A 17309-nucleotide genomic window follows, 5' to 3' on the forward strand; every position below is an offset into this window, starting at 1 on the left:
GTAGGCAGTATGTTCCCCACTGAGGGCAGTGGAAGGATCCAGGGGGACAGTAGGGGGCAGCAGTCAGACTGCATTTTCCTAGCAAGGTGGCTTGCCATTAGTAGTGACCCTGGACTTCCTTGGTAGTCTCCCATCCCGGGGCTGACCAGGGCCAGCCTTGCTTAACTTCCTGAAGACACTGACAGCTGCAGTAGGTGGGCTGGATGGGATCCAATTCCTGCTGAGCTCCTGCCCTTCCTCAGACTCTGCCGATCTGCAGGAATTTCTTAACCCAGGGTTGGCAACCCTTCCCCAAAAGTCTCTATCTTTTGGAGGCTGGAAATGGCTTCTGCCTGCTTGCTCCCGGCCATGAGATTTTCTCTTGTTTGCTTCTCCCCTCCCACCCATTTGTCTTTTCCACCAATGAGGCCACAAAGGGGATTTACAAATGAGTTTTACAAAGAACTTATATCCTTTTTTTTTGCAACTAAAATATGGCTGGCTGCACAACAACCCCAAAAGAAGTGTAGGCAATAGAGTGTGTTTTGAATTTGCAGTAGCTCTAACACCAGGAAAGAGGTGGGGGATTGTATGTGGAGGGTGGGCACAAGGTATGTATCCTGGAAGCCCAGAGGGTGGCAGCCCGAAAAAGCTTTGGAACTACTGATTCATATAGTGTAGCTTTCTTTTCCCCTGTAAGTAGCACTTCTTGCCTTTGTAAAGTTCTGGGAACTTCAGCTTATTTAGAATGCATACAGAAAGTCTGATATCCTGAATGAATATCACAATTGTTCTTCTCCCTCCATGATTGTGAGTGTGTGTGTGTAAAGTACGGTCAAGTCACAGCTGACTTATGACAACTCCAGCAAGGGGCTTTCAAAGCAAGTGAGATGCAGAGGCGTCTTCCTTCCAAGTAATGACTGGGCTTTGCTCCTGAGATCTGAAAATATTAGGCTGTACTATGCTGCCTTTATAAGCTTCTTATGGCGCAGGGTGGTAAGGCAGCCAACATGCTGCCTGACTCTCTGACCATGAGGCTGGGAGTTCGATCCCGGCAGCCGGCTCAAGGTTGACTCAGCCTTCCATCCTTCCGAGGTCGGTAAAATGAGTACCCAGCTTGCTGACGGGTAAAACGGTAATGACTGAGGAAGGGAATGGCAAACCACCCTGTATTGAGTCTGCCAAGAAAACGCTAGAGGGCATCACCCCAAGGGTCAGACATGACCCGGTGCTTGCACAGGGGATACCTTTACCATTATGCTGCCTTTGCTCCTTCACTTCTCCCTCTAACCAGGATTTCTCAACCATGGTTTCTTGACGGCCCTGGGGTTTCTTGACAGCCCTGGAAGGGTTTCCCAAATGGGTGGGAGTTAATTAATTTTAATACATATTTAAACATTGGTTAAACATTTATTGGGTGATTTGACCTGTCTCCCCCTCCCAAAATGGCCAGTGTTGGGCCTAGAGGGGGTAGGAATGGGATGCTTCCCAACCATATTCAGCATGATTGTGCCACTTTTGGAGTTTCTTGAAGCCTGAAGAATGTTTCAGGGGTTTTCTCAATGGTAAAAATGTTGAGAAAGGCTGCTCTAAGCAGATGTAAATTCTGCGGTGTTCAGATCAAGAGGAGTCTACATCTGGCCAGAGTTGTTGAGTTATGTTTCTAGTTATGGTCATGCTCCTAGTTATGCTTGTTCAAAAAAGACATGAAATAGAAAACTGAGAACTTTATATAAGTTGATTGATTGATCAGTCTACTCTACTGAGCAGGGAATACTCTCCTTTGTGTATGCTAATTCTCATGACCTTTAGACCAGGGATAGTCAACCTGTGGTCCTCTAGATGCCCATGGACTACAATTCCCATGAGCCCCTGCCAGAAAATACTGGCAGGGGCTCATGGGAATTGTAGTTCATGGACATCTGGAGGACCACAGGTTGACTACCCCTTCTTTAGACAATATTAATGCAGGAAGATCATATCAGTTGTGATGCTTTCCCTCCCCCAAGTAATGACTCAAAAGATATGCAGGGCCTTTTTAGCTGTGGCCCTGAATTTCTGGAATACTGCTCCTTAAATGGTTAGGGTGACATTTTCATTCAGTCTTTCTGTTGTCCATTCAAATTGTATTGGTCAAACATTGTGGGTGATGGAATTGTATAACTTTGCATTTAATTGGCTGCTTTTAATTGCGAGTTTTAACTGTGCTCTTGGGGTTTTTTTTTTTTATGTTTGCATGTTTATGTTTTGATCACCCAGAATGTCTTGACGACAAATAGATATTATAAATAGCATTATATTTAAACGCTTCTTTTTGTGTCGTGTTGCAGGTATGGCCTCCCATGTGCAAGTTTTCTCCCCTCACACCCTTCAATCAAGTGCCTTCTGTAGTGTGAAGAAACTGAAAGTGGAACCAAGTTCTAACTGGGATATGACTGGGTACGGCACACATAGTAAAGTCTACAGCCAGAGCAAGAACGTGCAATCCTCTCAAGCAGCTGCTGCCATCAACGCCTCTCTCCAGATCCCCAACCCTGGCATCCCTTACGAGCAGACCATCATCTTCCCAGCCAGCACGGGGCACATCGTGGTGACCTCCGCCAACAGCACCTCTGGTGTGGTTGCAGTATCCGGGCAAGCACTGGGCGGACCACATAACCTGATGCGGCGAAGTACTGTGAGCCTTTTGGACACATACCAAAAATGTGGACTTAAGCGCAAAAGTGAGGAAATTGAGAACACGAGCAGCGTTCAGATTATTGAAGAGCACCCACCCATGATTCAGAACAATGCCAGTGGGGCCACGGTAGCCACCACCACCACGTCCACGGCCACATCAAAAAACAGTGGCTCCAACAGCGAAGGGGATTACCAATTGGTACAACATGAAGTGCTGTGTTCCATGACCAACACGTATGAAGTATTAGAATTTCTTGGCCGTGGAACCTTTGGGCAAGTGGTCAAATGCTGGAAACGTGGCACCAATGAAATCGTGGCCATCAAGATCCTTAAAAACCATCCTTCTTATGCCCGGCAAGGTCAAATTGAAGTTAGCATTCTGGCCCGGCTAAGCACGGAAAGCGCGGATGATTACAACTTTGTCCGAGCCTACGAATGTTTCCAGCACAAGAACCACACCTGCCTGGTCTTTGAGATGTTGGAACAGAACCTCTATGATTTTCTAAAACAAAACAAGTTCAGCCCATTGCCACTTAAGTACATCCGGCCAATCCTACAGCAGGTAGCCACGGCCCTAATGAAATTGAAAAGCCTGGGTTTGATCCATGCAGACCTCAAACCAGAAAACATCATGTTGGTGGATCCATCTCGGCAGCCGTACAGGGTCAAGGTCATAGACTTTGGTTCCGCTAGCCACGTGTCTAAGGCTGTGTGCTCAACTTATCTTCAGTCTAGATATTACAGGTAAGAGTCTCGGGTTCAAAATAAGTGTTTTTCTTCCAGACCTCTGTCTATTGTCATTTGAAGCTCAAGCATGATATCTGAACAATGATAGGTAGCAATCGCCAGGTTGGCCAGATGGACAGGAATGGGTCAGTTTGAGCTTGAATAATGAAGCAAGCTAGAATCAGCAGCACTATACCAAGCTGAACCCTTCTGGCCCCTTGTGTTGATCCCAACTGTGGCTGTAATACCACTTCATGGACCATCTCTAGTTGTGGTGCTGTAGTACAGCAGAGAGCAGCTCATCGATTCCTTCCTAAGGCATCATGGTGGGACAGCAGGTCTCTGTGGCTGGAGATCCTGGTCTTGGGCCCATTGTACCTTCTTGTGCCCTGACCTAGCTGGCCCAGGCTGGTCTGATCTTGTCATATCTTAGGAGCCAAACAAGCTTGGCTTGGGTTACTGCTGGGATAGGAGATCACCAAATAAGTCCATGTCTGTTCTTCTCTGGTCTTGAACCCGCCATGAGGGATCACCACAAGTCATCTGCAACTTGACAGCACTATGAACACAACTTTAAAAAAATTGATATGCTTCTGCCTATGAAATTTTCATGCCACCGTCAATTTGTTAGTCTTCAAGGGGTTGCCTGTTGTTTTTGCTGAGGCAGATGAACATAGTTAGGATTCTGGAAGTAATCAGCGAAGTGATTTTTCATGCTGATGAGTTCGATCAAGATAATGCAGGTTCTCACTGTATCTCCCATATTAAAATGCAACAGATGTTACGCCTATAAAAATGCATGGAACACCAGCACTGCTGAGCAACTCTTCTGTGGAACACATGCACGGAGCTCCCCCTACGACTTTTCCATCGCTCTGCTTTCCCTTCTTCATATGCAGATATCAGACGCTAGAGGGGGGACCTAACCAGAGCTGAAGAAGCATTAATTTCCGGAAGGCAGAACTTTGACAGTGTAGCATTGCAGTAGTTGATTTCTATCTGTTTGTCTTTCTTTCTAGAAAGAGAACATGGCTGCCTGGGGTGAGAAAGGGAGATACACCCTTCTTCCTTTCCTCAAAAAGGTTTATTAAATGAAACATTCCAGCGAAGAACAGTCCCATCCTTCAGGACAGACAGCTGTATGCAATAAATACACAAAAAAGCTTTGAGGCTTGCAATTAGCCGGCTAGGTGGAGTTGGGGAGGGGGGGAAGGAATAAATTTGAGATTATCCGGTTGAGTTGCCTGGGATCCTGCAGGACCAGTCCTCGCGTGGACCCAGTACAGAGGGCCAGTGCACTGTGGCAGCTAGAAGCGGCAGAGTTTAATCTGGAGAACTGGGTGTGATTCCCCAGCTCTTCCACAGGGAACCTGCTGCACAATGTTTGGCCAGTCACAGTTCTGTCAGAACTCTTTCAGCCCCACCTGCCTTGCAAGGTGCAAGTTGGGAGAGGAAGGGAAAGGATAAGTCTATCACTGAGGACAAGTCAGTCAATAGCTATTAGCCATGGTGACTGGGGGACCTCCATATTCAGAGGCACTAAACCAGCTTTTCTCAACCTTTTGGCCATTGAGAAAGCTCTGAAACATTCTTCAGGCTTCAAGAAACTCCAGAAGGATCACAGTCGTGCAGAATACGGATGGGAAGCATAGCTGTGTACCTGCCCACCTGGGGCTTCTCCCCATTCCAACTCCCTCCAGGCCCATCATTGGCCATTTTGCGAGAGGAGGGGGGCAGTCGACATGACTATATATGGCTATATCACCTGAAGAAAACATTTACCAAATTTTTAAAGGTATATAAAAAATTATTTAAATCCTACCCATTCAGGAAACCCTTCCAGGGTTGTCAAGAAACCCCAGGGTTGAGACAGCCTGTACTAAACCTCTGAATCCCAGAGCCGGGAAGCAACATCAGGGGAAGCCCCGTCCTCTATGCCCTGTGGTTGACACTCCAGAGGAACTCACTGGCCGCTGTGGGAGACAGGATGCTGGACTAGTTGGACCATTGACGTGATCCAGAAAGGGCTCTTCTTATGTTCTTAGATTCTTAAGGCTACTGCCATTTGCCACCCCTTAGGGTGGAGGAAAGTGGGGTATCAAAACCTGCTCTTCTACAGGTGTCTGTAGGGAATTAAGCTTTGATGGGATGGGAGAATGAAAGTAATTGGCTTTTCAGCGTTTCATTATTGTGGCTATGATTGATGGGTCTTGGATTCTGAATTGCTGTCCAGAGCGTTGTTCAAAGGTTGCCAGCATGCCTATTGTCACTTGCAGTCTCTATTGAGTAACAAAAACAAGGACGTGGAGCTCCTGGAGTCAGTGGAAGCCGATGAAGTCATGAGGAACGCACATTTCCTCGTCTCTTTGTCTTTTTTATGGGAGTGGGGGGTGAAAGGGGTGTGCGCTGGGAGATGCAAAGGTCCATTCTCTAACAGAGATCCTCATTTGTATGCAAGAGACTCTGTGCAACTTGAGAAAGATTTGAAAAAGAAAATGATTTGTTTTCCATTGCTTTTGTTGCCAGGTCATTAAGAAGACAGATGGGCTGGCATTAAGGAAACATAAATAGGAAATGAGCGTTATTAAGAAACATCCTAATAATAAATCCCAATAGACTGGGGAACTCTTTCTCTTTTTGAAAATCGCAGCCATAAGGTGTCGCTTGAGATGGCTGAATTCCTGCTTTTGACAAAGCCTTGGAGAAACGGCTAAGGGCTGATTCCGTGCAGACAGATTTGACTTATATAAATATCCCGTGTACCTTACTCAAGGGCGAGGAACCACTATTGAATGTGAGCTGGCACAGGGACAACTTTTTCCATCACCTGAAATTAGTAGCTGCCAATGGGGAGGCCAGATGGCACGCAGGGAGCTTTAGCATTCACCCAAAGTATTTAAATTAAGAAACACTTGGTGCCTTGTTGCTAGTGCATTCTGGCCTTAAAGGTGGTGTAACTGGAGCAGGGAGGACCGGGAAGGGTGATCGTTGGGTGGTATAGAAAGTAACAGTATCTTGCGTCATCTGCTCTCAGTGCTGGTCGCCCATGTAAGGGGGAATAGATTACATTGCAAATGTTCCAATGTGATATGGATGTAAATTCTGCTGCCCGCTTTAGTAACTGTACCTTAGAATCATAGAATCATAGAGTTGGAAGGGGCCTCCAAGGTCATCTAGTCCAACCATGTGCACAGTGCAGGAACTTACATCTGCAACCACCTTAATCTATATGGAATTGCACCAGAATTTGAAAGTAGTGGCTTTTTAAAACATGTGTCTGCTCAGATGGATTTGTAAATATCCTTTTACCTGATGTCCTGTAATTGCCCACTTATCTAGTCAGAGAGCCCGGGTGGCCAAACTGTGGCTTTCCAGGTGTCCATGGACTACGATTCCCATGAGCCCCTGCCAGAAGGCTCATGGGAATTGTAGCCTATGGACAATTGGAGAGCCATAGTTTGGCCACTTCTGGAGACGTTAGAGCAGAGATCCTCCTATATGGTGCCTGTGAGTGCCATGGTGCCTGCCAACCCCTTTCCTGGTGCTCACCAAATGTTTTTAGGAAGTAGGCAGAGATCCTGTTCAGCAGAGCTTCTGATGAGCCTTTTGCCAGTAGGGACTCATGGGAGCTGTGGTGCATGGACATCTGAAGAGCCACAGTCTGGCCACCCCTGGAATAAGGTTTTTCATTTCCTGGATGCTAAAAATCAGGATTTTGCAAACTCATTGGAAATTAATTTTATCCTTTTTTCCCAATATAATTCTTAGGAAGCTTCTCTGTTTCAGGTAGCTGTCCAGGTGCTTAAAATAAGATAGGGCATTATCATTTCATTCCTTTCTGCCTCGTGCAGCATGCAATGAAACAAAATATGGGAGGTTGTCTCCAGAAGTTCTGCACAAAAACAGTACGTTGTGTATAAAGGCTGGCAATGATGTTTCTCACACAATGCTGCTTATTGGAAGGCATCCATCACCATTTGTGATCTGAGTGGCTGTGCCCATTTTTCAAAGCATTGCTCCACATAGGACTAGGATCTAGAACAGGGGTAGTCAACCTGTGTTCCTCCAGATGTCCATGGACTACAATTCGCATGAGCTCTTGGGAAATGTAGTCCATGGACATCTGGAGGACCACAGGTTGACTACCTCTGATCTAGAAGACTCAGGTTCAAATCTCCATCATTCCATGGAAGCCTGCTGGATGATCTTGAGCAAGTCCCTGTCTCTCAGCCTAACCTACCTCAAAGGATTGCTGTAAGAATCAATCAGAGGAGCGAAACATGTAAGCCCACTGGGGAGAAAAGAGAGGCTGTTTCCAAATTCTGTATGACTAAGATTCTCCTCCACATGAGCAGATAGCAACGACACAAGACATTAATGTTTTCCAAGTTTTTGGAAAACGGGCAGAAGCTTACCTGTGCATTGTAGGATTGTCTGTGCCTGCCTAGTGTGCATTCTTCAATTCTGGTCTTTGTGTTAATAATCTGTGTGCAAGACTGGCAGCGGAACACAATTTATGCGTTAATTTTTCTTAATAAAATCAGTAGCGGAGCGGATAATAGGTAAGAAGATGCTTGCAAGCTAGATAAATCGCAAGCTTGTTAATGCCAAGGAGAAACGTTTGAGCACGCAAAACCTGCTCAAGCTCCTTGGTCCCAGAGAAGTCAAATTTGCCTCAACAAGAGTTACGGCTTGTTCAGCCCCAGCGCGGGCCTAGTGGAACACTCTCCCGAGGCAGATCAGAGCCCTATGGGACTTAAAACAGTTCTGCAGGGCCTGCAAGACGCAGCTGTTCCACCAGGCCTATGGTTGAGGCCAACAAATACCACCAATGAGCTGGACTTCCTACATAAACACCTGTATGCTCACTTGGCAATTGACATCAAAGCACTTTATCACCCACGCCCTCCTAGCAGAGAGAAGGCCATGAGTTCTGCTGATGGTTCAAAATGTAAACTTGATTTTAAAACATTTAATGTTTTAATTATTGCTTTATCATTTGATAACTGCTCTAAGCCGTATGGAAGGGCGGTATAAAAACCTGAATGAATGAATGAATGAATGAATGAATGAATGAATGAATGAATGAATGAATGAATGAATGAATGAATGAATGGTAAGCCACCCTGAGCCCTTGGGGAAGGCAGCATATACATTTGAAAACTAAATGAGTCACCTGGGGTTTTTCTTTTATTATAACATTTTAAGATGAAGAAGAGTTGCTTCTTATGCTGCTTTTCTCTACCCAAAGGAATCTCAAAGTGGCTTACATTCACTTTCCCTTTCCTATCCCCACAACAGACACCCTGTGAGGGAGGTGAGGCTGAGAGAGCCCTGAAATTACTACTCGGTCAGAACAGCTTTATCAGTGCTGGGGCGAGACCAAGATCACCTAGCTGGTTGTATGTGGGGGAGCGTGGAATCAAACCTGGCTTGCCAGATTAGAAGTTGGCACTCCTAACCACTACACCAAGCTGGTGTCAAAATGCCATGGATGACTGGCATCAGGATGGGGATGGACAAGTAGGCCAGTAAAGTCATTTTGGTGGGGACGTAATATTTGTGGATGTGAAGCAAGACTGTATGCATAAGCAGACAACACAATTCAGTGGTAGAACATGCATTTTTGGGAGTCCCTGGCTTAGTCCTTGGTATCTGTGGATGAGGGATCCTGAATAGCAGGACTGGAAGTACATCAGTGCTGAGCTACAAGTAGTCTTCAAGTGAGAGGTAGGAACACAACATACTTTTCCCAGGAGTGAAACTCAGTGAATAAGCTCTTACCAGACAAAGTCCCTATCTGACCTGGAAACCTTGGTTTCCATTCCCAGACTGGGAGTGCCAGGGTCTGTTCTAAGGATGGCTTACCTCTGGAGCCCAGGAAAAGCTTATAGTTTAGGGAACATTCTAAGCAATATCCCCAGTGATGCATTTCATGGTGCATCAGCATGTAGACTTGGAGGTTCCTGGTTGTCGCCTTTGTTGCAACTACCATTCAGTATCCTCTTCTGTACTGTGCTAGTTGGGTCTAGTGGCTCTCTAGATGAGATAGATCATTTTGTTTTTTTAGTGTGCATTTTGTACATTATGTACATTGGACTACTGATTCTACAAAGATGTTGTCCTCATTGAGTCCCAGAGCGTAACAGCCATTTGCACAACAGGTGCTGGATTAAAAACACATTGTAGTTGGAAGCCACGTTGCTGCCCTAAGCAGTTTCATTCAAAACAAGTCCGTCTGCTTCCCTGGTTTTGTTGCTGAACTTTTGAATGTGAGCTCAAGGTCATCTGAAGTTCTTCCATGAAAAGTATTTCCATAATCCCTTTTACCAGCAACTTATTGCAACCAGATGGGTACACTAGGCTTGCAGATGTGGCCTTGGTTATATGGCGTAAATACGTCTCTTTCCTGACTTTTAATGATACATATGGCCCTTGATTTTGAGCTTTTGCATGTTTTAAACCAAATGTTTTGACAATGGTATATAGATATTTTCAGTCAAAGCATTTAGGAACAGCTGAGGAGGCAGCATCTAATATGAGTGTGCTGAAAATCAAACATTGCATCCAGAATTGACTAAAGGTACACTGGGCCCTCCACAACAATTTCATTTGCAGCCCCTCACACCTTCTTAGGTAGCATATGAAAATAAACCATTTGACTTCTCCAGTTCCATGACCCCCTCAGGGTTCAGGAGGACCCTCTGATTTTGCCCTCAAGGTTCCTGCCTATAATCACATCATAGATACAAGTAGGGACAAGTCATAGAAGCACACAAAGCTGCCTTCCACTGACTCACACCACTGGTATATCACAGCGTGTAGATGTCTACTGTGATTAGCAGTGACTCTCAAACGTCTCAGGACTCTCAAAGATCTCATACCTTTTACCTGATCCTTTTTATCTGGAGATGCCGGGAATTGAACCTGAGATCTTCTGCAAGCAGGACAGATGCTCTGCCACTGACCTGAACAGTCCCCACTTTGAATGTTATCAACATTCCCTCTAGGGGTGCCAGCTTTCATGTGTGTCCTGGGGATCCACCAGAATTCCACCTCATCTCCAGGGCAACAGAGATCAGTTCCCCTGGAGAAAATGGCTGCTTAAAAGGTGGACTGTATGGAATTATACCCCATTGAAGTCCTTTCCCTTGCCAAACTCTGTCCTTTGAAGGCTCCACCCCCAAAGTCTCCCAGTTTTTCCTAACCCAGAGTTGGCAACCCTAACTCTATCATAGACTGTAAGACATGGGTGTTTGTCCACAAAAATGGACAGATCTGCAGAGTAATATCATCCTTTAGTGTTATTATATATTTTCTTTACCTTTTCCTTGTTCTTTGCGGCTCGGTTTATTTGCATTTTAAAGGATTGTTTGTTTTTTAGAGTTTATAATTTCCACCTGCTTATCTTTCCCACTCAAATTCCTGATCACTCTGCCAGTAGCGTACAACCAGCCAACATGGAAATTATTTCGAATTTCTGATGTGACTTGGATTATGACTTCAGGTAAAGGAATAAGCAGCAGGAGAAAAGGATCTCCTAAAACTTATCCCCAAAAAGCAAAATAGCCCAAAACCAAATGATGATGAAAAGGAATAAAGCAAAAAGGCTAAACACAGATTTAGCTTTCTAAAAAATCCCATTGTCTCAAACCCTCAGCAGTTCTTTGTACGAGTTGCACCAACGCATAGGCATACATATTTAAGCTTCAAAACACATCTGTATGTAAATGGGACCTTCTTCGGATGTTCACCCAACACGTTCACTGAGCCAGTGTAGAAAGGAGAGGGATTTCTTCTGCTGCAACCCCAACAGCATCTGTATATTCAACTGAAATTCAGCTGTGAGTCGTGATGCACTGATAGGTGTACATGGTTAGATTCCTGCTTACCACTGGAATGAGTATTCCCATCTCTTGGAGGAGTTTATCTGTGCGTACTTGATCTTGTGGGGACTTCTTTGTGGACATTTGAGTAATGATGGGTGAGCATCTAGAGGCATTTTCTCACTCTTTTGTCAGTGCATCCACAGGCAACTATCTGAAGAGGGCTAATCATTCTATGAATGTGGTGTTACTCATTTCTCATTTCAGTATATAGTCAGTTCCTCATGGGATTCTAAACTGGGACAGACTGGCCCTTTAACTTACTGGGAATGGGAGCTATTGGTGTCTTGCCCGCTGTTTTCCAGCAGCTCATGCATATCCTTCAAGGCCCAAGAAAAGGGCTCTAAGCTTTTAAAAAGCTTGCATGTCATAGACCGTTTATGCACTGGGAACTTCACTGTCCCAGCTCCCATGCAGGAGCAAAAATTGGGGGCAGATGAGGTGCACCAGGCCAAATGCTCCCCTTTGTGGGTGCAGGAAGAGGTGGGGCAACCTACCACGTCTAAAACTCCAGCCTGCAGCCTGACATGAAACCTCCAGTGCACAAACGGTCATAGGGTTCTTGCCTGTGCTGCTTGGTTTGTAGTTTCATTTCTGGTACTCTTCCTAGTCTGTGTTTTGTTTTTAGGACAGAACAAAATGTGGAAAGAGGCTAGCAGGGGCAAGAGGGGGAGTAGCTCAAGATATTTCTCATTACTCAAAGATCGTTCTCGTTAAAGAAAAGGTTGGTGATTCCTGGTCTGGAACTCTTGACACTTCTGCTAGCTGGGTCTGAAAGGATTGGCCCCTGTAGACGAAAGCTGCTCCTGGGATCACATTGTTCATTTTGCTCCTGGACATTTTTCACATCCACATGTGCCCTTATTCAGAATGAGGGAGGCCAGCCAGCCTGAAGCATTTTTGCGTCTGAAGAAAAAAAAACTTAAAATGGCAATTTCCTTTTGTCGCTGTTTTTAAATGACACGTGCACAGCATCGCAGGTTGGAAGGCAGAAAGAGGCATCTGCTCCAGAGTCAACTGCCTGTAGCAGTTACTTCCTGTGGCTTCAAAGTAAAGCCAATTTTGAATATAGGAGGGAAGCAGGAAGTCTGTTCTCTACCACTTTCAGGATATGTCTGCTTCAGCTGCTCTACTTGCTCAGTGTCCCCAGCTAATGATGTCTGTATTTCTCTGGATTTGATCTGAATTTTGCATGATCATCTTGTACTTATTTTGTTGGTTTTTATGTTTATCCATGTTATCCACTAACATGGATACCCCTTTGGAATTAGCGTTATAAGGCAAACAAGAGAGAATGTTATATATTTGAGCTCCATAAACCAAATTCAAATGTAATATGTTTTATTATATAAAGTAGCAGTTATCTCCACCTCCTAGTCCAGCATCCTGTCTCACACAGTGGCCAACCAGTTCCTCTACGGCAGACTTTCTCAACCAGGGTATCAAATTTGTTAAACATTAATCAGGTGATATGACCATATACGGTGATGTCAGACTGCTCCCCCCCATCCCAGAATGGCCAATGATAGACCTGGGAGGGGAGGGGGGGTGTATACAGCTATGCTTCCCAGCCACATTCTGCATGACCACTTCTGGGGTTTCTTGACGCCTCAAAAATATTTTAGGGGGTTTCTAAATTGTAAAAAAGTCGAGAAAGTCTGTTCTAGAGGTCTAACAACAGGATAGAGAGCCTGAGATCTTCTCTTGATGTTGCCTCCTGGCTCTGGGATTCAGAAGTTTAGTGGCTCTGAATGTGGAGGTTCATACCCATTGATAGACTTATGAATCTATCTAATCCCCTTTCAGAGCTGTTTGTTCCTGTGGCCATCACTACATCATCTAGCAGAAATCCTACAGTTGAGTTGCTTTTTGTATAAATTAGTATTTCCTTTTGTCTACTGTGAACATAGTGGCCATCAGCTTCATTAGATGCCCTCAAGTTCTAATATTTTGGGAGATGCTGATAGTATGAGGAGCGGAAGCTCTACCTCGAGGATGGATGGGGGCTGCCAACCCCAAAATGTGCCACCTGAAGCTACTGCTTCACCTCATCTAACTGTTAAGTTGGCCTTGATGATTGGGAAAGGGACCTGAAACCTTTTCCCTGTTTTCCAAGGATTTGAACCCACTCTGCTTGATAAGCATTTCTTTGCTCTCTACATCTAAACCCACTGTATTATTAAGTGCTGCATATGGTACTTTTAGGGAGGGGGGAGGGAGAACTGACCTTTAGCTGAAAAGCAAACATGCCCACATGCAAAAACGTAAGCTCAAATCTGCAGTGTCCACAGGTCAGCATTACATTTTATGCTTATTCTGGCCACTGAAAAACAGATTGGAGTGCAGGGTTATGCCCAACAGGTTGCAGTTTACTTTATATAACCGTCCAGACTGTTTTGCAGCAAAGAGCTCTTTTTGTAGTGGAACTGAGATGTTCTATGATTGCTGCTGATCTTTACCATTGTAATGGCATATCCTGAAGTCCTCTAGCTAAGAAATGCATCTTCTGGAGCTGGGGGGGGGGGCTAGTGAGACCATTTCCACAATGTGGGCTCTGCACCGGGCTGCAGGGTGCAGTTTCAGCCAGGACTGGTTGCCCGTGTCTTCCGGCTCCCGCACGCAGGTGCAATTGGCCTGGTGCACCTCATCCACCCCGGATCTGTGCTCTCATATGAGATCCAGGGCAGCGAAGTTCCCAGTGTGGAAACAGTCTGAGTAAGGAAAGAGAGTAAAGATCCCTCTTACGAATTTGCTCTACTAGCAGTGCTAAGGATTCAGCCATTGTGATTAGGTGGAAAGGATGTCCTTTAGTTAAAGCAATTGCGTAGCTGCTTACATATTCTAACACTGTTGTGATATGAAGGTACTGGCAGCAGTGCTGGCCCCACATAAGTAGTACAGAATAATTGAGGTAACATCTTCCATTAGCCTGGTTCTACCATGCATTATAGCAGAGTCACTTCTAGCAGCAGATTTTGGGGGCCCCTAAAGATACTGGGTTGGATCCAGGCAGCTTTTCTAGTCTTGCCCAATTCCTCATTTTACCACAGCCCCCATTTCACATCACTTTTATATATGTGATCCCCCCACTTTACTTTTTAGGTGGTGAAAGTGAACCATTCCATCCTTTTTCACCATAGAATCATAGAGTTGGAAGGGGCCATACAGGCCATCTAGTCCAACCCCCTGCTCAACGCAGGATCAGCCCTAAGTAAACTTCACCAAGAGAAAAACTTTTAATTTACTGGATGTGTTAACTGGATGACCTATGTATTTTGACCTTAGATCCATATCTCTTGAGCTAGGTCTGGACCATGTGATTGGCAGAAACTGAGAGCCAATAGGCATGTTGCAGGCCAGAAAGGGCGTTCAAACCGATGTGATTTGGCCTCCAGCGGCTCTACACTGTTCCATTTTGTAAGAAATGTAAATTCCCCGCTAGAACGTTCCATCTTGGCGCATTATTTCGGAGAAATATATACATTTAATAATGCTAATTAGCATGTATATAGCACTTTTATGTATTCCAAGCACTTCTTGTGCATTGTCTCCATCAGATTGCCAGGAATAGTGCCTTGCATACAGACATCTTGATGCTGAGCAGAGATTCAAACAGGCAGCCTGCAGGATAGCTGCACATTCTTGCAGCCATTATAGCACCCTCGAATCACCTGAACATTTACATTTAGATTTACATACCCTTAGCACATGTGCTCCGTAACTGTGAAATCTTTATTCTTAGTTGGCATCATTAAACAAATTCTGTTGTTGTTTTTTTAATATCTGTTTTTAAGTTTCTGAATTGAGGAGAGAGGAAACTTGATTTATAAATAAACCTATTGCAGGATGCGTGTTTGGATATTTGCAGCAGAGTCCTCATAGGTTTTTCACATGACTGTGGAGGATATCTGCAGTTTGCACTGCAGCGTATGGTTGGAATACTTTGCGGAGGGGCATGATAAATTATTGACGGTAACATGATAGGTTTTTGTTTCTCTTTGTGCTTTATTACATTTTATCTTACTCATTTGACCTGCCCTTTCACAAAGCCTGGGAACATACTGATATGTGGGGAATTTTTTCCAATGAATCTGCTTGCGTAGTCCTGAAGCTATCAATAACAGCCTTGACATGACAAACTGGAGTGGGAAGAGAAAAGGAACACGTGATCGGAGAGGTAGGAGGTAAAATTACCAGAATGTTCCAAGTGCTTCAGGAAAGCAGACCGCTGCCTTTGAAAGGACTCGATGAACTTTCCTCCCTCTTTTTTTGCTTCGGGAGAAAGATCAGCTCCCAGCCCTTTAGTATGTCAAACACTGAAAATAATCTTTCGGCCGCTGAGATGAAGGCTATGCAGTCTCTTAAGACTCTATGCTGGTTAAGCCAGTAAAGAAAAATGGCATGTTATTGTTGACCTATTTGAGGTGACGTCATTAATTAAGCGACCAGACTATTATTTGATGTGACAACAAGGAACCCAGAGGGGATCCTGCTGCACAGCTCAAAAGAAAAATATATGCTAATTGCAATCTTCTTTTCTTGGCTCGTCCCTTATCAGTATCCAGAACTCTCTACTGCAGGGGTAGTCAAACTGCGGCCCTCCAGATGTCCATGGACTATAATTCCCAGGAGCCCCCTGCCAGCATTCGCTGGCAGGGGGCTCCTGGGAATTGTAGTCCATGGACATCTGGAGGGCCGCAGTTTGATTACCCCTGCTCTACTGTATCTGGAGTTAGGCCCCTTTCTCATGTCACCCAGACTGGGTGAGGCTCTTCCTCAGCTTACATTGCTGGCTTACCCCTCCTTGCCCATAGGGTTGCGATGATGAGGCAAGCAATGGAAAAAAACCCTCTGAGTGTGATCTCTACAGGGTCACTGTCGGTCAACTTTGACTTGATGGCACTGTCTACCACCAAAGGCAGAAAGACAGTGTTTTCCTATTTATATCAGATCGAAATGCTTCATGCTTCTGTCCAGTCTGGTGCTGAACATCCTTATTTCTTCCCAAACCCGAAGGCAGAAGCGATCCCAGTCCATTCTGGTTCCCGGCTGGATTGCATGTTTCCTGATGCCTCCCTTTCCAGGCTTAATCGTCTGATATTTATGAATGAACTTAAGCTTCCCACAAAGTATTACAGGAAGTGGGACGGACTCGGGAAGAACCAGACGCTCTTGGAACTGCAGATGATACAAGATTTTAAGATACGTTAAATATTTATTTATTTATTTATGAGACTCCCAGCCAAAGTCCCTGAGGCAGTATACAAACTAATGTACAACAATCGGCATGAAATCAGTCAAAATAAGTGAAAACAAGGAAGCCAACAGCAGTAAAACAATAACAACAGCAAAAGTACAAACTCTTAAAAAAACAAACAGAATGATTTTCACTGCAGATCAAAAAATAGCTCCTACAACAACAATAGCAGCAACTTAACAGCAGGTGATAGGGCCGCCAGAACCCCCCCTGGCCTGCTGTTGGGGGGGGTGACAACCGCCTTTGAAGATTTGGGGATGATGCCTGGACAGGACAGGGACCTCAGTGGGGTATAATACCACAGAGTTCACCCTTCATTTTCTCCCGTGAAACTGATCTCTGTAGTCTGAAAATGAGCTGTAATTCCAGGACATCCCCAGGGCCCACCTGGAGGCTGGCATCCCTAGCAGATATACTTCATTAAAATAATGACAGGTTCAAAGCAAAATAATATGTACTTGTGCTTGCAGTACAAAACATGATCTAGGCAACGCTGAGCATTTTTTCGACCCATTGAAAAAGAGGGGCAAGTGGTTTTGTAGCTTAGATTCTGAAAACGGATCTTTTAAAATACACACACACACCAAAATGCCATCCATCGTTTCACCTGATTGTCTCACTCTCAGGATGAAAGGGCAGCATTTCACTGAGTTTTCACAGTAAAATTAACACAGACAAATAAGAGCTGAAAGGTAAACAGAAAACAGCTTGTTTAAATTCCAGCATTCTACAAAGCTCAGAAGCAAATGATGTAATCCTGGGGCTTTATTTCAGCACAGGAA

The 17309-nt window shown here is 44.8% G+C and overlaps 1 protein-coding gene across 3 annotated transcripts in view; it reads left to right on the forward strand.

The window, feature by feature from the left end:
• The window catches only part of HIPK2 (homeodomain interacting protein kinase 2), a 185887-nt gene that overhangs the window by 66000 nt on the left and 102578 nt on the right, over nucleotides 1–17309 (forward strand). For all 3 annotated transcript variants that reach the window (XM_077339791.1, XM_077339792.1, XM_077339790.1), the window contains exon 2: nucleotides 2310–3402. In XM_077339791.1, coding sequence (XP_077195906.1) covers nucleotides 2310–3402 — 1093 coding nt within the window. The remainder of the gene's footprint in view (nucleotides 1–2309; nucleotides 3403–17309) is intronic.

Source organism: Paroedura picta, chromosome 5 (genome assembly GCF_049243985.1).
Source record: "Paroedura picta isolate Pp20150507F chromosome 5, Ppicta_v3.0, whole genome shotgun sequence".
In the NCBI taxonomy this organism is placed as follows: Eukaryota; Metazoa; Chordata; class Lepidosauria; order Squamata; family Gekkonidae; genus Paroedura; species Paroedura picta.